The sequence below is a fragment of the Oxyura jamaicensis genome, chromosome 17 (genome assembly GCF_011077185.1).
Source record: "Oxyura jamaicensis isolate SHBP4307 breed ruddy duck chromosome 17, BPBGC_Ojam_1.0, whole genome shotgun sequence".
Taxonomy (NCBI): domain Eukaryota; kingdom Metazoa; phylum Chordata; class Aves; order Anseriformes; family Anatidae; genus Oxyura; species Oxyura jamaicensis.
The window spans coordinates 8,685,145-8,703,035 of NC_048909.1; the positions used below are offsets into that span (position 1 = coordinate 8,685,145).

General features: G+C 63.5%; 1 protein-coding gene across 1 annotated transcript in view; it reads left to right on the forward strand.

Moving 5' to 3' along the window:
- The window catches only part of NOTCH1 (notch receptor 1), a 39,796-nt gene that overhangs the window by 7,143 nt on the left and 14,762 nt on the right, over positions 1-17,891 (forward strand). Inside the window, 11 exon segments of the mRNA XM_035341672.1 lie at positions 9,129-9,391; positions 9,699-10,037; positions 12,834-12,956; positions 13,120-13,353; positions 13,488-13,643; positions 13,749-13,934; positions 14,379-14,492; positions 15,170-15,283; positions 16,234-16,467; positions 16,801-16,911; positions 17,673-17,865. Coding sequence (XP_035197563.1) covers positions 9,129-9,391; positions 9,699-10,037; positions 12,834-12,956; positions 13,120-13,353; positions 13,488-13,643; positions 13,749-13,934; positions 14,379-14,492; positions 15,170-15,283; positions 16,234-16,467; positions 16,801-16,911; positions 17,673-17,865 — 2,067 coding nt within the window.

A 17,891-nucleotide genomic window follows, 5' to 3' on the forward strand; every position in this document is an offset into this window, starting at 1 on the left:
TCTCTGCACGATGCATCCCAGCACAGGAACGCGGCTAGCAGAGGCGAATTGGGCACCCGAGGCGCTCAACAGGAGCGGTGCAGGATCATGACCAAGACCATGGGGCTCAGGGGGGCTCCTGTGACCAAGCAGCATCCTGCACGGGTTCGTGCTGCGCTCGCAGCCCCCCCGGCACACTCGTGTGTCTGGGCACCGCTGCTGGGAGCATCGCGGCGGCGAGGCGCGGGCTGCGTGTGCTCAGGGCTGGGTCGCACAGCAGCAACACCTCCTTCCAGCTCTCACCCATCACGTCCTCCCCTTCCCCCACGGCAGCCTGGAGTTAATATTGGAAAAAGTCGGTTAAACAGTTAATGTTTAGGCCCTGGTTATTAGGCTTCTGCACACTTCGAGCGAAGGGAGCGGAGTTGCATTTTAATGGGAAACTTTCACGCTCAGTCAAGTTGCAGAAATTTATTTGCGCCTAAGTCATTTTCTTTTAACAAGTTTTCACCCTAATTCCCTTCCCCAAAATCTGAATTTAATGGTATTTATATGGGAAATGGATTTATTAAGTTTTAATGACGCTATAACGTCGCCCTTGCTTAATAGACGGGGCTCGCTGCAGGCGAGCGGCCAGGTGGCGGTGGGCTGGGAGCTGGGAGGTGCCCGGGGCTGCAGAGCCTCCGGCTTTGGGCTTGAGGAAAAGTCAGCGTGGCCACGGGCAGCGGCGCCAAGCTTTGCTTGGGCCACCAGGGCTGTGCAGGATCGGGCCCGGGCTGGGCCTGCAGGGCTGAGCCTTGCCAGCTCCACGGCACCTGGCGCGCCGTGGTGCTCCGTGTCCACCTACGGCTGTTCCCGAGGGAGAAACAGGACAGCACGGGGGCTCTGTCCCGTGCCAGGAGATGCCGGCAGGGCGATGGGGACCTCCTGGAGTTCATACTCCCCGCTGGCATTGCTGTGCACGAGTTGGGTGTTCCTGGAGGTGATTGATGTCAAGGTGGGAATTACCGGCTGTGTGAGTCCCCGCTGCCGAGAGTCCTGCCTGGCTGGTGCCTCCTTCACGGAAGAACCCCCAAAAAGCCCCTCCTGAAGACATTTGTGGGCAGCTAAAGCACTGAACGGCCGCTCCTGGGCCAGTGGAGGAACGTTGGCCGCCGACAGAGGCATGCCCAGCGCTGCCGGTTCGCGCCGCTCGGCACGGAGAGCCCCGCGCACCGGGGCGGGCTGGGAGAGTGACCCCGTGGGGGGACGAGCAGGGGGGCCTTCCCCCAGCCCCCAGCCCCTATTAAAATGTTAGACACAGGCCTTGGAGTCAAAAGGCAGGGCGACAGACGGCCCTTTCACAGGGCCTGCTGCTCCTCATGAAAGGGGGTTTCTAGGGGACGCCGGGCAGGAATGCGGGCGCCGGCCGGAGGGCAGCGCCGCCCCTATTGTCCCCCGGGCTCAATGGGGCTTCATGTTGACACAGGGATTTCTGCCGGCAAAAGGTGTCGGAGGCAGCGCCTTCCCCTCCCTCCTTGCTGTTTCCTTGGTTAAACTCGGCAGCGGCAGCGATGCCGGGCTCAGGGAATGCCCGTCTGCTCGGGCGGGCTCCGAGCCTCTGCGGCGTTGCTTCGAGGGGCAGGGGGGTTGTTCTTAATAACTATTTCAGGGGGCTTTGCTTGCGGAGAGAAAGCGGTGTGAGTTTGGGGGGGGCTGGACCCGTCACTGTCCGGCCGTCCTCCTCTTTGCCTCCTGTCTGTCCGTCTGCTCCACCTCACCAAAACAGCTCCAGCACCACGGCTTTGGCTTTCAGCGGGGCTTTGCGCTGTAGGGGCACTGCTGGGCTCCGTCAAACCCCCTCCTCTCCTCCTATTTCTAAATATCAGAGCTAAATATAGGTTGTTTAAACTCTCGGTAGCTGTTCAGATCCTAATCGCAGGTTTTGTTTCCAGGGTTAGAGGAGCGGGACGGAGGGCTCGCGTGTGTTCCTGGGGGAGTTCTCCATATACGGGGAGATCGGGCAGCTCAGCGCTTAGCCAAAACTTGGCTGGGGAGGGGAAAAAAGAAAGGAAGAGAGTTCGTTCGTCATCGCTGAGCACGGTGGTGACACCGGCACTGCCACGAGTGCCAGGGCTTCCATCTCCCCAAGGGACGGGGGACGCAGGGCAGCCTCGTGCTCAGGGTTGCCCCGGGGCTTTTACAATCAAACCCAAGCTGGGCGCGGTTGCGGTGTGTGCTCGGGCTGTGTTTCCCCCGGGGTGCCACCGGTGCAGGCTGCGTTGCGTTTCCTCCCAGCTCACCCTGCTGAAGGAGCCTCGCGATGTCCTGGAGCTGCACGTTGCCGCCAGCACGGACCGAGACGAGCAGGTTGCTGTGGTGGAGCCCCACAAACAATAGGGTTGTGCGGAGTTACACCGGCAGAGGATATAAAAAGCATCAGCTGGGGAAAAAACAAAAAGCTCGTAGTACCCATTGTTGAGGGTGGGAATGAAGCGAGTTTTGTCTTGGTCTCTTCCTCAGCCGTCTTTCATGTGCATTGTGAATGAAGCCCCATTGAAAAGCGGCTCCTTCCCAGGTAGCTGCTCACCTCGGGGTGAATAGCCCGGCCACTGTGCTTAGCAATGGGATTAGATTGTTTTTCATTACAATGGGAACTTGGATTCCCAAACTGTCCTGACTAATGTCTGCTGAAGAAACAAAGCCATATATATTTTTTTTCCTCTCACTGCTCCGTGCTGGTAGGAGGAACAGCGGCCCTAGCGCGTCCCTCCCCGCTCCTGTCCGTGAGCGCATCCAGCTTTGGGAATTCCTTGAGTTTCTCTCCAGATGAAAGTCTGGGTCTTAAAATCCCAATTAGATGGCTTGGGCTAGGTCAAAAATGAACTGGAACAACAAAAAAAAACAAAACACATCAAAGACTTTGGATTGCAGCATGCTTTTTTTTTTAATTAAACGAGACCGTAGATCGGCTCTTGCTTTATTAACCTGATGTCACTCGAAGTAACCCGCTGCTTTGCCAACCACCCTCCCTGTGTGAAACTCTGTGTTTTTTTTCCCAGGCCGGTGTCCCGGCGTGTTTAATAAAGCCAGACCTGGATGGGACTTTGTAAAGAAACCGCCGCTTCAGCCCAGCGCTGCTTTTGGGTGCCGCGGCACGCCGTGTCCCAGCCGGGCGAGGAGGAGCCGGGCAGCTCTGCCCCGGCTCTCCTGGGAGCACGGCGCAGCCTTTGCTTTCCTCCCGGGTGCGTGTGCCAGGAACCGCAGGGCGAGCTGCAGGAGCGGCGCCGCGAGCCCGGCCGTGCCCGCGTGGAAGCGGAGGGTGGACACCGAGGGGTTGCATGGGCAAAGGGAGCGTCCTTGCCTCCTCCGCGCTGCAGCTGTGATGTCCCCAATCTCCCTGCGCCCATCCTCTGCCAGCTGCGTGGTGCCGCAGGTCCCCGAGCCGTGCAGCAGTGCTGGGGCGGCAGCTGAGGGTGAGGTGGGAGCTGATGCGGGATGTGGAGCTCTGCTTTGCCTTTGGGAGAGGTTTTCCTTCCCCTCGTCCTGCGGGGAGCTCGGCGGGGTGTTCCTGAGGATGAGGCTGCTGGGGAGCCGTCCCGTGGCCGGCCCTACGCCCACACGGCCCCTGGTCATGCTCCGTGCCAGAGGAGCTCAAGGAAAGGCAGCCCCAACAGCTCAGGCGCTGCAGTGTGGCTGGGAGCTGCTTGCTGCCAGCAGGAGGATTTTCTCCTTTAGCCGGTAGCATGAAAATAAAACCAGGAGAAAGGTGGAAACACTTCCCTTCCCTCCGTGGCACGGTGATGTATCCCCCCGAGCAGCAGCCCGGGTGGGAGCTGTGGGGGCTGAGGGTCCCCAGTGGTGGCAGCGGATCTCGGGGCGAGGGCTGTAACTCGGGGAGCAGCTGGGGAGTTGCTTCCAGGCTGCGCCAGGCGAGAAAACACTGGCACAACTGGAAAAGTGACTCCTCTGCGCGGGCGGCTGATGGGCTTAGCACGTAGGGCCCGTACCTGCCGGGTTTGCTCCGTTTGCATACGGAAGCGTGCAGCAGCAGGCGGCCGTGCTTCCCCTTCGGCTCCGCAGGTCCCTGGATGGGGACCCTCTGCACCACGCGAGGTCCTGGTGGTGGTTTCTGGCCCCCTTCCCACACAAGGCCAGCCCTGGGCGCTCACTGAAGCGCTGCCGGGCTCCACTGGCCCTTCCCTGGAGGTATTTCCATCCTGCTCAGCCCCAGCGGGGACTCGCCCGGCCCCGTGATCCCAATCGCCCCAAAACGGGGCTCGAGCAAAGACCCGAGCCGTCCCTCCTCGGCTTTCCCACGGTGCTTTTACCTTGGGGAAAACAACCGCGGCCGTTTATGCTTCCAGCAGATGAGGGTGAGGAAGAGGTTACGCGATGGCAGCGCAGATAAGGGGCCGCCTGGACGCGGGGCCCCGCAGCCTCCATCCTCTCCCTGCTGGGGCTGCCCGCGGGATGGGGACAGGGACACGGGGACAGCCCCTGCGTGCATCTGGGGGGCCGTGCTCTGGTTTCTTTTGTGCATTTTAAGCCCGGGGTGGGGGGGGGGGTTACCTGCAGCCTGGTCCCGGTCCTCGGGCCCCCAAGGCTCAGGGAAGCACCGTGCGGGGCCGGCGCGTCCCGAATTCGAACAAAGCCGCGGGACGCGAGCGTGCCTGGGGCGGGGAGGGCTACGGCAGCGCCCGAGCGTCATCTGCGCCGGGGGTGGCAGATGGCAGCTTAGCGCGGAAAGGAAAACAGCAAAACCCCTTGAATTAGGCGGGGGTTAAAGGTCGCAGGAACATCTGCCTCGGGATGCTTGCAGTGCCCGCATTGCTGCGGAGGGAGCGCGCCGGGGACGGGACCTGTTGCTGGCGGGCTGGGGAAAAGCCCGCGCGCCGCGGACAAAGGGGCGGCAGCGGGATGAGATGCACGGGGGGGAGCAGGACGGGTGTCCCCCCCCCCCTCCCCTTGTCCCCCTCCCCAGCCCGGCGTGCGGCTCGCACCGCGGGGAGCGGCGTGGCGGTTTTTTTTTGGAGCCCTGCTGGAACGCTGCAGCGTTTTGCCGTGGTTCGTGGCTCGCGGAGGATGTCCAGCAGACACAACAAACGCACGTGCCCACGCTGAGCAGATCCAGATTTGGCCTGGGCTCGGCGCTGGGAGCGGGCTGGGAGTTTGGGGCCGCTTGTTCCCATTCCCAGGCCGTCCCAGGAGATTTGCTGCCTGCCCTCGGGCTGAGGCTTTTCCGCGTCGCCCTTTGCGTCGCCTGCGAATCGTGCTGGAGATGGCTGGGTCGGGAGCCTGGCGTGGTATAACCGAGCCTCCTCCACGCAGCAGTCTGTGCTGGGGGATGGCGTGGAGCAGCCCAACGTGGTGGGAATCCCCCTCCCCCTGCAGCCTCTGCCTCGCCCCCAAAGCACAAAGTCCTGGGGATGGGCAGGAGCTGCAGGCCCTCAGGCGGTGTAAATCAGCGTGCTTGTGCCTGCAAGGAGCACACTCAGCGTCCCCAGCCGTGGGGATGGGGACTGGATCACTGTCCCCTGTCCTGCCCGGTGTGTAGGTGACAGCCCCGGTCCCTTGGGACTGGGATGGGAGGAGTTGTGAGGCCGTCACCCCACCTCGTTCCTTCTGCCGGGAAGCTCGCGGTGCATCGCTGCCACCTTCCAAAAGCCCAGGGTTGTGGTTGGGGTGTTCCAACCCCCAGCAGGCTGGGGGTGAACGGAAACGTTTCTCAGCTGCTGCTCAGGGCAGAGAAGCGCTGGTGTTTGTAGGGGTGGGAGCGGGGACTTCCAGGAGGCTCCCGAGCACCCACGGAGCTCGGCCAGGTTGAAGCCGGTTTCCAATGGCCCTTCGGAGATGTTTTGATGCCGAAGCACCCGCCCCGTCCTCTGCCAACACGTAAATCTCTAATTAAAGCCTAGCTTTAATGTCTCTTATGCTAATTTCCAGAAGCTGCTTTGGGTTTGGACCGGGTAGCCCTTGCTTGGGAAATGCCAAAGGAGGAACCACGGGGTGACCCTCCCTGGGCTGAGCCTGCACCGGCAGCACCACCAGCGAGGCGTTTTTTTTTTTTTTTTGCAGAAAGCGAAGCTTTGCTCCCTGGGCAGGATGTCAGGAGAGGTTTTTAGCCCCTGAAGCAGGTGGAGGTGTGACGAGGTTTGCAGCCAGGCTGCGTGCCCGAGCGAGGCTGGGAGCTGGACCCGGCGCTGCTGACTCCGGGCTTCCCAGACCTGGGAGAGCTGAAAAACAGCCACTAGCTGCTCGCTGCCTTCATCTCCTGGGGTTTGATCTCTTGCTTTGCATGCACCGCCTGGATCCAGGCTTCTGGAAGGGCTGGCGGCCGTGAAATCCGTCCCCAGCAGTGCTCTGCCCTGCCTCGGACCAGACCTTGTACCAGACCTGCTGTCACAGCCGGGGGGGCAGGAGCAGCACGACGTCTGCGCGACCTCCGTGGGGTGTGACAGGGCCAGGGCTGGCTTTCGAGGGTGCCGGTGTTGTGTTGTTTTCTGAAGGGTGGCTGCACCACTGCTCCTGAGTGCCTGGAAATGCTTCCCTTGCACGGAAGGGAAATCTGGTGCTCAGCACCCCCCCAGCCCGCCCGTCCTGGTCTCCTCGTGCCTGGCTGGAAGTTTTGGCTCGGTGAGAGCTGGGGCTGGTGTCAGGAGGGAGCCCTGTGGGGCCCCAAGGAAGTCACACAAGCGTGTGCGTGCATCTCAGCGCAGCCAGGCAGCGCTGCAAAAGCCCCCAGAGCTCCCTCCTGCCTCCAGGCAGGGGTCGCCCGCCTCCCCAGGTGAGTTCCTCGGATCGCTAATTAACCTCCCTGCTAATCACCGTCCTGCAGCTCGGCCTGCGATCTGCCCTGCTCCGGCTTCCCGGCTGCAGGCTCCCAGCGCCTCCCGCCAGCGTTTGGAATTGGAAACGGTCCAAAACCTAATGGGGTGGGAGGGCTTCCCCCACGGCACCGCGCACCCGGCCTCGGCCCCGCGGTCCCGTGGGCAGAGCATCGCTTCCCGCGCTGTCCCCGGGCTCTTTGTCCGGCATCGCTTTTATTTTCCCTCTTTTCTTTTTATTTTTTTTTTAAATATATTTCTTTTTTCTTACCCCCTCTCCCATCGGAGAACCTCGTGACGCCGCCGCCCCGTCCGCCGGCCGGCCGAGGATTGTTTTAAGAAAAAAAGCGTGTGTGGTGCGGGCAGGCGGGGGCCCGCAGGAGGGGGGGGGGGTTAACAGATGACTGCACACTCGAGCGCTTTGCCGGCGGCGTGCCTTCGCCTGGCCCCGCACAATGGCCCCTCTCAGGCTGCTGCAGCCCCCGGCCCTCGCATTCCCCCGCGCAGCCACCCAGAAGCGCCGGCGTCGCCCCACGGCCGCGGCGCTCCCGGGCTCGGAGCCGCCGGCGAGCCGGGCATCGTCGGTCCGTCCGTCCGTCCACGGGCGCCGGCAGCTGCTCTCCCTCATTAGGATGCACACCTGCTCCCCGCCGCCCTTTGTGTGCCGAGCAGATGCCCTGATTTATTATTGTACGCATTTTCTTTTTCATTTGGCCCGGATAATGCCGTCTCATTAACTCAAAATGTCTCCGAATCCTGACAAATTCTCACACAATCCCCAACAATGAAATCAGAATTGGGTTAAAAAAAAAAAAAAAAGAAAAAAAAAAGGAAAAAAAGAAGTAGGAGAGGAGAGGGGGAGCGGGGCAGGGACGTGGTCCTGCCTGCGGCACGGTGCGGCGGCTCCAGGGCTGGGGCTGGCTGGCGGGTGAGGGTTTTGCTGCCCGTGGGATCCCCGCGTCCTGGCTTTGGGGTCCTCGGGCTGTGGTTTTGCAGACGGGCGCTCTGTAGTGTGGGCACGGGGCTGTGGTTTTGTCCAGGATGGTCCCTGGGGCCCCTGGGGGAGTTGTGCCTTGGGGACACGAGGTGCCTCCAGCTCTGTGGCCAAGGGTGCAAGCACGCAGCGGGTGCCCCAGCCCCATCCTGCCAAAGCTCTGCCAGAGCAGCGCCTTCCCCAGGCATCAGCTCTCTTATTATTTATTACCCTGCATTTATTTCTGCTCCCGAGGCCTCTGATGGCAGCATGAGCATGGCAGCCAGGCGTGGGGCTGAGCGTGGCGTGGTGGCATTGCCACCCTGCTGCGGGACGGGGCTGCAGCGTCGCAAACACAAGAGGGTTTGTGCCAGGGAGGTGCTGAAGGGCTCATCCCCGGGCTCTCCGTTCAATATTCGGCTGCCCTCGGTCTCCCCACGCACAGCTCGGCTCCGTGCTCCCCTTCCCAGAGCCAGGTCCCCCCCCCTACGTGATCCCTTCCCAGCCCCACGTCCTGCCCAGCCCCTCCAGGCGGCGTGGAGCCACCGCCGCGGGGTTTGGCCTCGTGCGCCGTGTCCCCGTCCCTGCCTCGTGGCTGCTGGTGGCAGATGGCTGAGCCGGTGGCCGTCGCTCGGGGCCTTTTCTCAGGGCCCCCATGCGGAGACGCGGGGCCGCCAGGAGCTTGGCGAGGGTTTGTCTTGGGGGAAAGACCTCAGCTGCGCCGAGCTGGGATGTGCCCCACCTGCTACCAGCCGACGGCGAGCCCGCGTTTGTTCACGTTTGGCCGATTTCTGGGGATGCAGGGAGGGTAAAAGCTGCAGGGACCCCGCTGCAGAGACAGGAGCCGATGTAGCGCGGGCGTCCTGCACGGCTCAGCCCTGAGGTGGCTGCCGGGCTTCCCCTTGTGCTGTGTCTGGGGGTGTCTGCACAGGGGGACAGGGATGGGTGCGGTGCTCCCGGCTCTGCCGTGCTCCTGCCGCAAGCGTGGGGTGAGCCGCCGCGTCCCCCCCTGGGCCCTGGTTTCCTCTTCAGCAAGGGGGGGGGGAGCGAAAAAAGCACTTAGCGCTGGAAAGCAGGATGTCGGCCCTGGAGACTGTGGTTTTGCAAGTCTGTGCAGGCCCCTTGATGGGGGAAGCCTTTGTTCCCGGCGCCTCTTTCATCTTCCTCTTCTCTCAAGGTGCAGCTCGGCCCAGAGCCGTCAGGGTAGAGCCTTCAAACCGCCAAAGCAGCCGTGCTGCGGGGCCGGGCACGGGCAGCGTGCCCGCGTGGCTCGCACGTGCTCCCGGAACCGGTGCCGGTACCCGACCGGGCACCCCGATCCCCCGGGCCCGGGTCACTCTAATGAAATCTCTTTTTTCCCCCATCCCCAGGTGCAGCAGCGCCCACGTGGGCGAGCGGTGCCAGCTGCCCAACCCCTGCCTGAGCTCCCCCTGCAAAAACGCCGGCACCTGCACCCCGGTGGTGCGCGGCAGCACCGTGGACTACACCTGCGCCTGCCGCCTGGGCTTCACCGACGAGCTCTGCCTGACGCCCCGCGAGAATGCCTGCCTCAACAACCCCTGCCGCAACGGGGGCACCTGCGAGCTGCTGACGCTCAGCGAGTACAAGTGCCGCTGCCCACCGGGATGGTCAGGTGAGGCCGGCGGCGTTGCCGTCGGGGGGACCGGGGACGGACAGCCCTCGCTGGGGGGTTTGCTCCTGGAAAGCTGCTCCTGGCGCCGGTTGCTGCTTCCTCCCGTGCTGCTGCTGGAGGAGAGGAAAGGGTTGGCAGCGCTGAGCGTGGAGGTGCTGGTTAGCTGCGAAACTCCTGCCCTGATGGGGGTTGTAAAAAGGGGAAAGGTGGGGGGAATTAATTGCAACCCACACGAACACAGCGTGGTTGTGCGCCAGGACTCCCAGCGCTAAGAGCCGTGGTTTGCATCCTCCCTCTCCCTCTCCAGGTAAAACCTGCCAGCAGGCCGACCCCTGCGCCTCCAACCCCTGTGCCAACGGGGGCCAGTGCGTCCCCTTCGAAGCCCACTACGTCTGCCGCTGCACGGCCGGCTTCCACGGGGCCAACTGCAAGCAGGACGTGAACGAGTGCAACATCTCGCCGCCCGTCTGCAAGAACGGTGGGAGCTGCACCAACGAGGTGGGCACCTACCAGTGCTCCTGCAAGCCGGCCTACACCGGCCAGAACTGCGAGCACCTCTACGTGCCCTGCAACCCCTCGCCCTGCCAGAACGGGGGGACGTGCCGCCAGACCGGGGACACCACCTACGAGTGCACGTGTCTGCCAGGTAGGTGCCCGCACGGTGCTCCCTGCGAAGAGGTTGGGGAACCAGGAACCAGGGTACCGGGGGCCCTTTTGTAGCTTTTTTTTTCCCCCCCCAGTTTGCTTCCCCAAGCACGTAGCGCCCAGCCTTTGCTCACGTCACAGCTCTGGGGAGTGACAAAACCAAGTGGCCGGAGCAGTGCCGGCCCGGGTGTGTTTGGGGAGATGCTGGGCAGCCGTGCCTTTAGCAGAGAGGTCAGCTGGGGGCTTTTTATACTCGGTGATTCACTAAAATAGCTCTTCCAAAACAACTGCTTCAGCAGAGGCCCCTCTGCGGATGCTCATATTCCAGAATAAGAGTGCCTTTTTCCGTTTTAGCTTAATCCACTTCCAGAATGGAATAATTGTCCCGGAATAGCTATTTTGGAAGGTTTCTGAGTGGAGGCAGGCTTGGGAAAGGGAGACCCTGCCCGTGCTCGCTGCTGCTCCCTCCGGCGAGCACGGGAGCAGCCCAGCCGCTCGCTGCACTCAGGGCAGCGCGGTGCAGCCTGAGCTCAACCCAGGCTTTGCTTGCTGGGAGGACAAATTTGTCCTCAAATTTGTCACCCGAGCCAGCCCCACCAGCTGTGCCCTCTCCCGGGGAGAGGTGCTGTGAGCAGTGGTGGGAAGTTTCTCGTGGGGTTGTTTTATCTCCTTGTGTCACCCGTAGCCCAGCAGGGGTTGGGGCAGGATGAGGGGTGAGCGGCTCTTCTGCTCTGCACCCCGGGCGGTGCTGAGCATTCCCACGGGAGCCCCATCTGCGTGGAGCATCCCTCTGCACGAGGTGGGGACGGGGTGTCCCAGCTGGCAGAGACGGACCCGCATCCCGGTACCACCATCCCGGTACCTGCCTCCTGCCAGCAGTGTGGGCTGGTGGTGCTGGGGAGAGATGCAAGACAGCAAAGTAGCGTGGGGGAATGTCATCTTGGTCCTCGACAGACTCAGAAACCGGAGGCTCAGCGCCCTTCCCAAGCTTCTGGCTGTAGTAACTTAGCCATCAAAGATACCCAGGGCCCTGTAGGATCTCCTGCTTCCCCTCCACGCCTGCTTGCCCAGGCTGCAGCAAAGCTCCCGTCCTCACAGGCAGCGAGGTGCTGGGGCTGACCCGGGGAAGGAAGCCTTTCCTTCCAGGACGAGCCACGAGCCAGCAGCTCCCACGGGAGCAGCTCCCAGCGCGGGCAGGGCGGCGCGGCGCTGCCGCAGGGCTGGGCAGGTGCCGGGTGGCAGCAGGAGCGGCGCTGGCCTGCCCTGCCGTACCGCTGACAAAGCACTTTTACCCCCAGCAGCCCGGGTGTCGGGCACGGCAGGGTGAGGAATCGCCCCGGGGAGCATCCCTGCCGGGGGGGGGGGAACCGGCGCGTTCACACCCAGCCGCGGCTTCGCAGGCGGCTGCAGGGAGATTTGCATGCTGCACGAGCCGGTTCGCCTCCCGCGGGGTGGCACGGCCCCTCGGAAAGGCAAGGTGGCTCCAACGGGGAGACTTTGAGGTCCCTCGGCACCTCGTGGCTCGCTGCGAGGGCTGCCTCGGCTTTTGGCAGAGGCACGAGGAACCGGGGGCCCGTTTCTCATGATAAGAGTGTGATTGATAGGCTGGTATGCAGCGCGCCCCGTCCGAAACAATGTCCCCTTTTCATTTCCAGAGAGGCCCGGCTGTGCCGGGTTTCTTCAAGTTAAACCAATCTCGTCTGGTTTATCATGCCATCGCTGCAGATCGTAACCCGGAGTTTAAAGTAATTGCAGTACTAATTACTCATTCAGGTGGTTCGGAACGAGTGAATCCTGGTAGCCAGGACGTTGCCAGTTGTTGCTGTTCGGTCTCAGCCCAGCCGCTTAAAAACGGGGCAGAGCAGTGCTGTCTGCTTTGGGCTCCTATCAGCGATCGTAAATCACTGCCGCTGCTGCTCGTGTACTGGGGAGGGTGTGGGGGGTCCCCAGAGCAAGGGCCTGCGTTTGTTCTAACCCTGGAGCGAGGACGAGTGACAGTCCAAGGGGGACAGGGTGGCTCGACAGATCTCCTGATAAGGACCCGGCCGTTTCGTTTCTGCTGCACATGAGGAGAGGTCAGGGGCTGCGCGGCTTCAGTGCGTGCCGCGCCATCAGATGGAGGCGATAAAACAAAGCTGAGCGGCCGGGCTGCAGCGAGGAGAGCCGGGATCAGCGCAGCGCGCGGGGCCGTGATTCACGCCGCCAGAGACTTGGAAGCGAAGAATTCCCCTCTGGGGGAAGCACTGCTTATTAGGCTCTTTAAATGCGAAATTAAAACATGGTGATTCAGTGCTGGCTGCCGCGAGCGGTGGTGGGAGCAGCCCCGCTTCATCCCAGCTCGCCGCGGAGTCGGCGGGGTTGGCATCCCCAGCGGAGCCTCCGCCGCTCGGGGAGAGCATCCTCGGAGCCGGGGGCCTTGGCAGGCGCGCCCCGTGCTGGGGACGCCCGTCTGCCCCACGCAGGGGATGCAGCCCCTTGCCAGGCCCTATGATTGCTCCCTTCCAGGGTAATGTGCTTGTCAGAAAGCAGCCCCGGAGGAGGCGGGATGGGGCTGGAGATGAAATCGGGCGGCTGGCTTCAAAGGCGGCAGGGTGGAGAGCGCCTGGCGGGCTGTCTGCCTGCTAATGAGCAACCGGCTGCAGCGGGGAGGGCGGCGGGAGGGCAGCTCCCGAGCCCCAGGCTCGGTGCAGGGAGCCCTGCGGGGGCTTCGGGGCTGTCCCCCTTGGGACAGGGGCACGGGACGAGGGCAGGGGCATGGCTGGAGGTTGGTGTCACCTCGGCTGTCTCCTTCGTGCAGGATTCGCGGGCCAGAACTGCGAGGAGAACATCGACGACTGTCCGGGGAACAACTGCAGGAATGGGGGCACCTGCGTGGACGGCGTCAACACCTACAACTGCCAATGCCCGCCCGAGTGGACAGGTAGCACCGGGGGTGGCAGGGCTGTCCTGGGGGCTGGGGACGTGGCTGGGGAGGTGGCTTCACCGAGCGTGGCAGCACGCGTCTCAGTGCAAGGAGCGTGGCTCACCAAGCAGGTGGGAGTGGGTCCATGCCAGCCTCACAGCCCTGTCCCTGTCCCTCGCAGGCCAGTACTGCACCGAGGATGTGGACGAGTGCCAGCTGATGCCCAACGCCTGCCAGAACGGGGGCACCTGCCACAACAACCACGGCGGCTACAACTGCGTCTGCGTCAACGGCTGGACGGGCGAGGACTGCAGCGAGAACATCGACGACTGCGCCATGGCCGCCTGCTTCCAGGGGGCCACCTGCCACGACCGGGTGGCCTCCTTCTACTGCGAGTGTCCCCACGGCCGCACAGGTGAGGCCCCTGGTGCTCAGGGTGCGGGGGTGGCAGCTCCCCGAACATCCCCTGGCCGACAATGGCAGAGGTCTCGGTGCGTGGCAGTTTGTGTGCCCAGCACCTTGACGTGCGCGTGCCGTTCACTCCCCCAGGTTTGCTGTGCCACCTCGATGACGCCTGCATCAGCAACCCCTGCAACGAGGGCTCCAACTGCGACACCAACCCCGTCAACGGCAAAGCCATCTGCACGTGTCCTTCGGGGTACATGGGGCCAGCCTGCAACCAGGACGTGGATGAGTGCTCGCTGGGTGGGTGCCTTGTGCCGGCCCCGGGGCTGGGCAGCTCGTGCAGCAGAGGAGGGAGCTCACCTGCAGCTGGGAGCACGTCCTGTAAGCAACTCTTGTGTTTTGCAGGAGCCAACCCATGCGAGCACGCAGGGAAATGCATCAACACCCAGGGGTCCTTCCAGTGCCAGTGTCTGCAGGGCTACTCGGGCCCTCGCTGCGAGATAGACGTCAACGAGTGCCTCTCCAACCCCTGCCAGAACGACGCCACCTGCCTGGACCAGATCGGGGAGTTCCAGTGCATCTGCATGCCCGGTAGGTGGGCGGGTGGCCCCATGGCCCCCACGTGTGCCCCCCTGCCCTGGTGCTGGGTGCAGGCAGGGGAAGGCTCCAGGTGCCTGTGAGCATCAGCTCAGCATCGATTTGCACTCAGAGCTGTGAGAGGCCGGCGTGCCCGGGGGGACCACTGAAAAGAAGCGCACTTTGCTTGGTGCAGCATCCCCGTGGGGACAGGGGAGCGGGGAGCTGGGCACCACCAGCCCTCCGCACCTTTCCTCTTGCCAACCCTGCTGGCTTAAGTGGAGGAATCCCTGGTGGATAGCCACCCAGAAACTTGTGCGTAAGGCTGGGTGGGCTCCCACCAGCTGGAGCACGGCTCCTGGGCTGTCTGTATAAAATCCCAGTGGCTCCTGGTTTAACCTGCGTGTGGAGGGGACACCCTGTGCCGTCGAGCTGACGGGGTGGTGGGTCTGTCCGCAGGGTACGAGGGCGTTTACTGCGAGATCAACACGGACGAGTGCGCCAGCAGCCCCTGCCTGCACAACGGCAACTGCCTGGATAAGATCAACGAGTTCCACTGCGAGTGCCCCACCGGTACGTGGCGTCTGGCGTGGTGGGAACCGAGCCATCGCATGTCCTGCACCTGATGGTGCCGGCTGCTCGGGATCCTCAGCAGCTTGGGAAAAAGGGGCTGCGTTCCCCACAGCGCGGCGATGTGGGATGCTGGTGGTGAAACCTCACCGCCAGCAGCATCTCCCCGCGCGCGGGAAGCGCGGTGCAGAGCCGGCGGAAGCTTTTGGGGAGGTTTATCCCATTCTGGCGAGGGGCTGAGCGCCATGCAGGCGATGCTCCACCAAGCCATGGGAGAGGGGAAGGAGGATTAAACCCCTCGGCTTTGCACTTGAAAAGGCCCCTCTTTGGGAAGGAGGGCCGGGGGGGCCGGGGGGGGGGGGGGGGCCTCGCCAGCCGCTTTGAATGCGGTGTCAAAGTCACGGGGTGGAGCAGAGAATGGGGAGACGGTTAATCTGTGAAAGGAGGTTTTGAAGTTCAGAGACTTTGCTCCTCTAGAGATGTAAATAAGATGCTCTCAATGGCGGGTCGCAGCCCCGCATTCAGGGCCCCGCGCAGCCGTCCCCATGGAAACCCGGCGCCCCGGCTGGGATGTGGGGGGCCCGCACGGGACTTGCCCGGCACAGGGAGGGGGCAGTGGGCAGCCCCCGGCAGGTCTGGCCATCCACGCCGCAGGGACTCAATTTCTGCTTCCATTTCAGGCTTCAACGGGCACCTGTGCCAGTTCGACATCGACGAGTGCGCCAGCACCCCCTGCAAGAACGGGGCCAAGTGCGTGGACGGCCCCAACACCTACAGCTGCGAGTGCACCGAAGGTGAGGGGTCCCCACGCCCCCTCCCCTCCGAGGAAAACCCCCCCCTTCTGCCCCGTAAAGTGCCGTAAAACCGCAATAACGAGTTATTAACAAGGAAAGTGCCCAAATCCCTGCTTCCAGCCAGCCCCGCACCGGGTGTAACGAGCCCGGCGCTAATGAGGTGTGGCCCCGCAGCACCCGTCCCGCTGCGCTCCCCGCCGCTGCGGCAGGCGGCGGCGAGGGGGAAGGAAGGAAGGAAGGAATAAAGCTGCCTCTATGGGGACGCAAGGTGCAGGGCTCCGGGGGCTCGCGGACCGAAACCCAAGGAGCGATTGCACAGAACGATGACTCGAGCCCTGGTGGCAAACAGTGGCTCTTTTGTGGAGCAGCTCCCGCCAGAAATCTTCCAGCTGAATGGCCTCTAATTAGTGTCTTGCTAATGCCAAGCCCCGATGAAAAGCTGCTATGTGGGCTTGGCGGGGTCTAGTCAAAGCTGTACTTTGTCCTCGGCTCTCCACCCCCAGCCCGTCGGGGAGGGAGCAGGCCAGGAGAATAGGATCTGCTGGGGGGGGGGGGGGGGGTGATTATTCGGGGGTGCATGCGGCCGGCCCCCCCGCACGCTCTGGGATGAGACGCGGGCGAGCGCGGGGCCCCGCTCCTGAGCCGAGCTGGCTTAATGCAGGTCATTGTGCGCCCCGGGACAAAGCCTGCGAGCCGGGCTCTGAAAGGCCCCACAGCCAGGGGGGGTCCAACCCCCTTGCACCCCATCCCCAGGGGGTTCCTGCTGCACTGGTGGAGAGGGTGGGTGCTGCCCAGCATCCGCCTTGGGTGGGCAGGAACATCCCCCATCCTGAGCCCGCATCCTCCATCCCTCTGTGCTCCCCCTGCATCCTCTCCATCCTCGTCCTGCATCCTCCATCCTCAGCCCACAACCTCTCCATCCTCACCCACGTCCCCCTGTCTTGCCCCAGGTTTCTCGGGCGCTCACTGCGAGATCGACATCGACGAGTGCGACCCTGACCCGTGCCACTACGGGACCTGCAAGGACAGCATTGCCGCCTTCACCTGCCTCTGCCAGCCTGGCTACACGGGCCACCGCTGCGACATCAACATCAACGAGTGCCAGAGCCAGCCCTGCAAAAACGGGGGGACCTGCCAGGACAGGAACAACGCCTACAACTGCTTGTGCCTCAAGGGGACCACAGGTGAGCAAGGGGAGCAGCCGGGGCAGCCGTGCCAGCGAGGTGCCTGGTCCCATCCCTGGACAGGTTCACCGTGATGCTCGGGGAGGCCCTGGGCCACCGCCAGCAGCCACCCCGATTTCGGGGACGGCCTGGGGCAGGGGTGTCCTCAGCCAGGACGAGTTTTCCCGGTTTAGCGCCCGCGCCCCAGCCGGGAGCCTGGAAGCTGCCTGCGGGGGAGGCTCTTTGTTGTGGAGCGGGGAGCAGCGCGGCGGGGCCTGCCCGCGGGTTTTGTTGTGCTTCGTCAGCAGAGCCGGGGCCCCACAAGCACCTAACGCCCCTGCTTTCCTCCTCAAGGGCCCAACTGCGAGATCAACCTGGACGACTGCGCCAGCAACCCCTGCGACTACGGCAAGTGCATCGACAAGATCAACGGCTACGAGTGCACCTGCGAGCCGGGCTACACAGGTGAGAGAAGGCACGGCGGTGGCCGCTTGCAGCCTGGCCCAAGTCAGGACGCTCGGGGTGACACAGGGATGGCACTGCTGTCCTCCAGTGGGGGACTTCTGCGGGGGGAGCAGCCGGGGTGACCGAGGTCCCAGGGAGGCCCTGCCCCAGCCTCCTACAGCCGGTGGTGCTGCCAGGAGCCCCGCGCACTCCCACCCCAGCCCGGACCCCCTGCATGTCCAAATGGGCGATTCCAGCTCAGGCCAAAATCAAAGGGGTTCCAGTGCCGTGAATTCGACTCCTGGTGCATCCACTCCCATGGGTATCGGGTTGCTGCCTTGTCTGACTGGTTTGTTTGATCACCGCTGGAAAAAGCCAGTGGCTTTGATAGCAGCAGACCCCGCTGGCTCCCCGCTCGCGGCAGCGAGGGCCGCACGGCTCTTTGTGCTCCTGCTGGCCAGGAGCCTTCAATAAAGCCTTCCTTTGTCAGCCGCGGCAGGTAGGGTTACGGGCTGAAACTGGCTCCCTTCGCTATTCCCTCCTGGAGCAAAGCAGCCCATGGCACGGCCCCCTCCCAGCTGCATTTCATTAAGCCAGGAGGGCGATGCAGCGGCGTGAAATCACCATACACCAGGGGCAGGCCTGCTCGTACGTGGCTGGCACACGTGTGCCTGGAGATGCGAGCTCCGATGGCACTCTCGGCACGGCCGGAGGGGAGCCGCGTGCTCCATGCCCCCAGGAGGCTCCTCGCACGAGGTAACGCTTCGCTGCCCCTTCCCCAGGGCGCATGTGCAACATCAACATCGACGAGTGCGCCAGCAACCCCTGCCACAACGGGGGCACCTGCAAGGACGGCATCAACGGCTTCACTTGCCTCTGTCCCGAGGGTTTCCATGACCCCAAGTGCCTGTCCGAAGTGAACGAGTGCAACAGCAACCCCTGCATCCACGGGAGATGCCACGACGGGCTGAACGGGTAGGCTGGGGGCACGGGGGCTGCAG